Source organism: Brassica napus, chromosome C3, assembly GCF_020379485.1.
Source record: "Brassica napus cultivar Da-Ae chromosome C3, Da-Ae, whole genome shotgun sequence".
In the NCBI taxonomy this organism is placed as follows: Eukaryota; Viridiplantae; Streptophyta; class Magnoliopsida; order Brassicales; family Brassicaceae; genus Brassica; species Brassica napus.
This window is the reverse complement of record NC_063446.1, coordinates 61409148-61413607: the sequence shown is the minus strand read 5'-3', so window position 1 is coordinate 61413607 and position 4460 is coordinate 61409148. Positions and strand designations below refer to the sequence as shown.

General features: G+C 34.6%; 1 protein-coding gene across 1 annotated transcript; it reads left to right on the top strand.

Annotated features, from left to right (window-relative positions):
- Positions 1-584: 584 nt before the first annotated feature.
- Positions 585-1763, top strand: LOC106373350. Its single transcript, XM_013813536.1, has one exon. The coding sequence runs from the start codon at positions 585-587 to the stop codon at positions 1761-1763; it is 1179 nt and encodes a 392-aa protein (XP_013668990.1).
- Positions 1764-4460: the final 2697 nt, after the last annotated feature.

Genomic DNA, 4460 nt, shown 5'->3' with positions numbered 1-4460 from the left:
TATATATGTAATCAATTAGAGAATTTTCCTTATTTTCCTACAATTTTTCTAAAAGGTTCAAAATTTGGAGTTATAAAAAAACCGTCACTAGTTTGCATGCTTGTTGTAGCCGTTGTGTATTTCCTCGCAATCTGCATTTTTTACTCTCTTTCTTTCTCTGTCTAGTATATCTTCTTTTATTTAAGCTCTTCTTTACCTCTCACATCAATTGTCTCCATCCATATATGCATAAGGCATCCATTCAAACATGCAAAATTTCATCTCTTATTTTTCATTATTCTCTTGTTCCAAACTCTCTTATTGTAATGAAAGTTTTATTTACGATTGGTTTAACTTTTAGATGAGATCTAGGGTTTGTTTCTTTTCCATCAAATCTTGCTGCATAATATTTATCAAAATCATGCTCTCTGGTTTGCTAGTGTTTTAGACTTGTAAATCGGAGAAGTATCCTTTTTGGGAGAGACCTTCTAAAAGACAACATTGGAAAGACCATTGGTAATGGACATACAACCGCAGTCTGGAAGGACTCATGGATCTCTCTAGACGACAATGTTAAACCCTATGGACCTATCCAAGAGGAAGGTATGGATCTAATGGTCTCGGATCTCCTAACAGACGATCTAAATTGGAACAGAGCAAGGGTTGAAAAATTCTTACCTGAGCTTTCAACAAAGATCATGAGCCTACATCCGAGTAGAAGCGGAATGGAAGACAGATTTATTTGGCAACCCCTACCAACAGGAACCAACTCAACACGATCGGGTTATTTCTCTGCATCCAAAAAGGTCAAAGAGCAATCAACGAACACAGATGACAACTTTAATTGGATCAGAGAGGTGTGGAGACACAAATGCTCACTGAAACTGAGACTCTTCCTCTGGTCCATCATCAACAATGCGCTGCCCTTGGGGGAAAACCTCCAGAAGAGAGGAATCTTATCAACTACAAACTGCACAAAGTGCAATGAGCAAGAGACTAAAATGCATATTTTTTTTACCTGCCCTTTTGCAGTGGAAGTGTGGAAGAGCATACCACTAAGAAATGCAGTTCACATAGCTGCAGGTATGGATTTCAAAGAGGCACTTTTGCGCTTTAAGGATGCCGTCTGTCTACCGCCGACTGAGATCGTGGGCTCCATTCTTCCTTGGGTGCTCTGGTCTCTTTGGACATCACGAAACGCCGTTCTCTTCGACTCAAAGGAGATCACACCTGAGGAAACTGCCACAACAGGTCTACGCTTAGCATTGGAATGGAATCAAGCCCAAGATAAAAGGATCAAAAGCAACCCCCTACTTGGAAGAGCTCGAACGAAGAACAACAGATCGACAACGGCTCCCCTCAGGAATAACTCGATCTCATGCAAGACAGACGCAGCCTGGAACGAGACGAGAAACAAGGCAGGGCTAGCATGGAACTTTTCAGGTCCCCAAGTCTCCAGAACGATAATAGGCTCCTCCACACAAGAGTTCATCTCATCCCCTCTAGTTGCAGAAGCGTTAGCAGTGCGAGCAGCCATGGAAGCGGCAAAGGAGCTAGGCTTCATCAACCTCAACGTCTTCTCAGACAGTACAACGCTCATCAGAGCAATCAACGGCAGGATCCAGAGGAAAGAGTTGATTGGAATCATCAGCGATATACAATCAATCTCATCTGGATTCACCTCTCTATCTTTCTCTCATATCCCTAGATTGGAAAATTCTCTTTCGGACTCTATCGCCAAAGAGGCTCTTCATCATTCTGTAACGAGCTCTGTAGCGGGCTAATGTTTTATTTCTTTGGACTTGGGCTTGACCCATTTTGCTTTTTATATAAAGTATTTTCATGACAAAAAAGAAAGACTTGTAAATTCATCCATATATAGCGTACATCACACACACACAAACAAACACATATATTGACACTCAGATACTAATACATAGGGAATCGATAGATAGAGAGCTTCCTTGAGTCCATTCACAGGTTGTGATATGATCCAATTAGCTTCCGAATCATTCATCCAAATACTGAGTCACCAAAATTCAAACTAAACTCGTTAAATGAATGTATGATGCGGTAGACAAATTGGGTTATTGATTCTCTATGATTGGACTGAAGGTAGCTCCCTCCCCTTTTTGATATTCCAATTTTCTTGATCAATCTTGAATTTTCGTTGTCCCTGCATATAAACGTATCATTTTACTTCAAATCTGGTCATAGATGCATAAATTTTGTGGAAATCGGTAATTAGTTTTGTACCTAGAAAGTTTTGGAGATCGTACCATGGTTATAGGAAACATTTATTTTGATGCTATAGTATCTTAATCTATCCTCTTCTCTTCAAATGATTTGATGGAAATCGGTAACCAAGCTAAATGAGAAAGTGTAATCGCTAGTTGTCACCTATGATCAACAGGATCGAATCATCAGTTTTAAATAAATGACTCATGGTGCTATTGGTTAAAGGTCTGGTGAAAAAAACATAGTTACAAACATGAGGTCCGATTGGTAATAGTTGTATCTTTAAAATTTTTGCTGTAGAAAAAAATATGTAGACTTTTTGCTGTGGTTTTAGATTTTATTGCTGTAAAATTTTATGGAAAGCACTAAATAATTGCTTTGGATATTTGGCTCTCCAGAGCACTTGTACAGCTGTAGCTTATTTTGAAAGCTGTGGTTTCAAAAAAAAAAAATTAAAATTTGATTGCTCTGAATTTGGTGCTATAGAAATAAATAGAAATAAATTTGGACAGAAACTACAGCAACTACCAATCACCTCCATAATAGTTCTTCCTTCTTATTCGTTCTAGGAGCTAAGTATGTCGATTTTGCTAAGCATCAATTTAAAGAAATGATTTTTCTCGTTGAAAATACGATGCCTAGGGATATAAAATACATTTACATGTTGGAAATTATATATACAATGAGGTAACCCTTTTGCTTTAAGACAAGCCCGGCCTTAAACTACCACATATCACGGTTTTAAAGATTTCTTACTCTAGTTTAATTCTATTCCCTCTAGTTTAATGTTGTGTCCAGGCATATTTAACTGATCCAGATTTTTAATTTAATTTTTTTTTTTTTACAATTTTACTGAAAATTTTAAATAAACAAAAATATAAATATATTTTTAGCAAATTTAGTTTTACATATTTTAAAAACGAAATTTATCTTGAAAATCTTCATTCAAAATAATAAAATAGCTATATGTTTACATTAAATTTTAATTTTTAACTAATTTTTTAAAATTGTTTTTTTGCCAAAAGACTATATTGGCCATGTTCATTTACCTATCGCGCGACCTGCGACCTGCGACTGATCGTAGGTCGCAGGTTGTTGTTCGTTTTGATGTCGCGTAACATGCGACCTGCGATTGGTCGCATGTCGCAAGTCGCATGTTGTTGTTCGTTTTGATGTCGCGCGACTGATCGCACGACCAGTCGCGGGTTCCCATTCAAGTCGCCCGAAAAAACAACGACTAAAAATTAAGAAAATTTTGATCGCTGGACTGGTCGCAGGTCGAAGATCGCAGGTCGCGCGACACGTAAACGAACATAGTTTTAGTCACAGGTCGCAGGTTTAGTCGCAGGTCGCACGACACCTAAACGAACATAATCTTAGTCGCAGGTCCCAGGTCGCGCGACACGTAAACGAACATGGTCATTATTTCTTTTCGGCCAGGGGCCTAAAGCCATCTCTAGCGAGAAACCAAAACACCAAATTTGGTGTAATTTCATCTCCAACAAGACACCAAAAATAACACTATCAAACCAACTTTGGTGTAATGTGAATAATATTACACTAAATTTGGTGTAACACTATTCATCACACCAAATCTTTAAAATACATCTTTTAATATGTTTCTTTAATAATATAGTTCAATTGCCATAAAATTTGTTATTAAATAAAGATATATTGTATTATTTGTATTTTAAATTTATTTTCACATAATTAAAAAATGAAATTTGTATTTTTATATTTATTTTCAAAATAAATTATTAAAAGACTACAATCATTTATCCTTACAAATAATAAAAATATAAATAATAATCTAGATGTGATAAAATAATTATTTATCAATCACAAATAAAAAAATTTAAAAAATTTAAAACCGAAAAATATCAGATAAGAATATATAATATTACTTTTGGTGTCATTGATGGTAATGACAAAAACAAATTGACACCAAAATGTATTGTTTTATTTGTATTCATCACACTAAAATGTATTGTATTATTTGTATCTTTATCACTATTCATCACACCAAATATTTAAAATATGTATTTTAATATGTTTCATTTAATAACATAGTTCAGCTGCTATTAAATTTGTAAATAAATAAATATATATTGTATTATTTGTATTTTAAGTTTATTTTCACATAATTAAAAAAATTAAATTTGTATTTTAATATTTATTTTCAATATAAATTATTTAATGACTATAATTATTTATCACTTAAAAATAATAAAAATATAAATAAT

What these genes read in the sequence shown, in the direction of transcription:
- LOC106373350 (XM_013813536.1), top strand. Translation starts at nt 585, where the DNA reads ATGGATCTAATGGTCTCGGATCTCCTAACAGACGATCTAAATTGGAAC.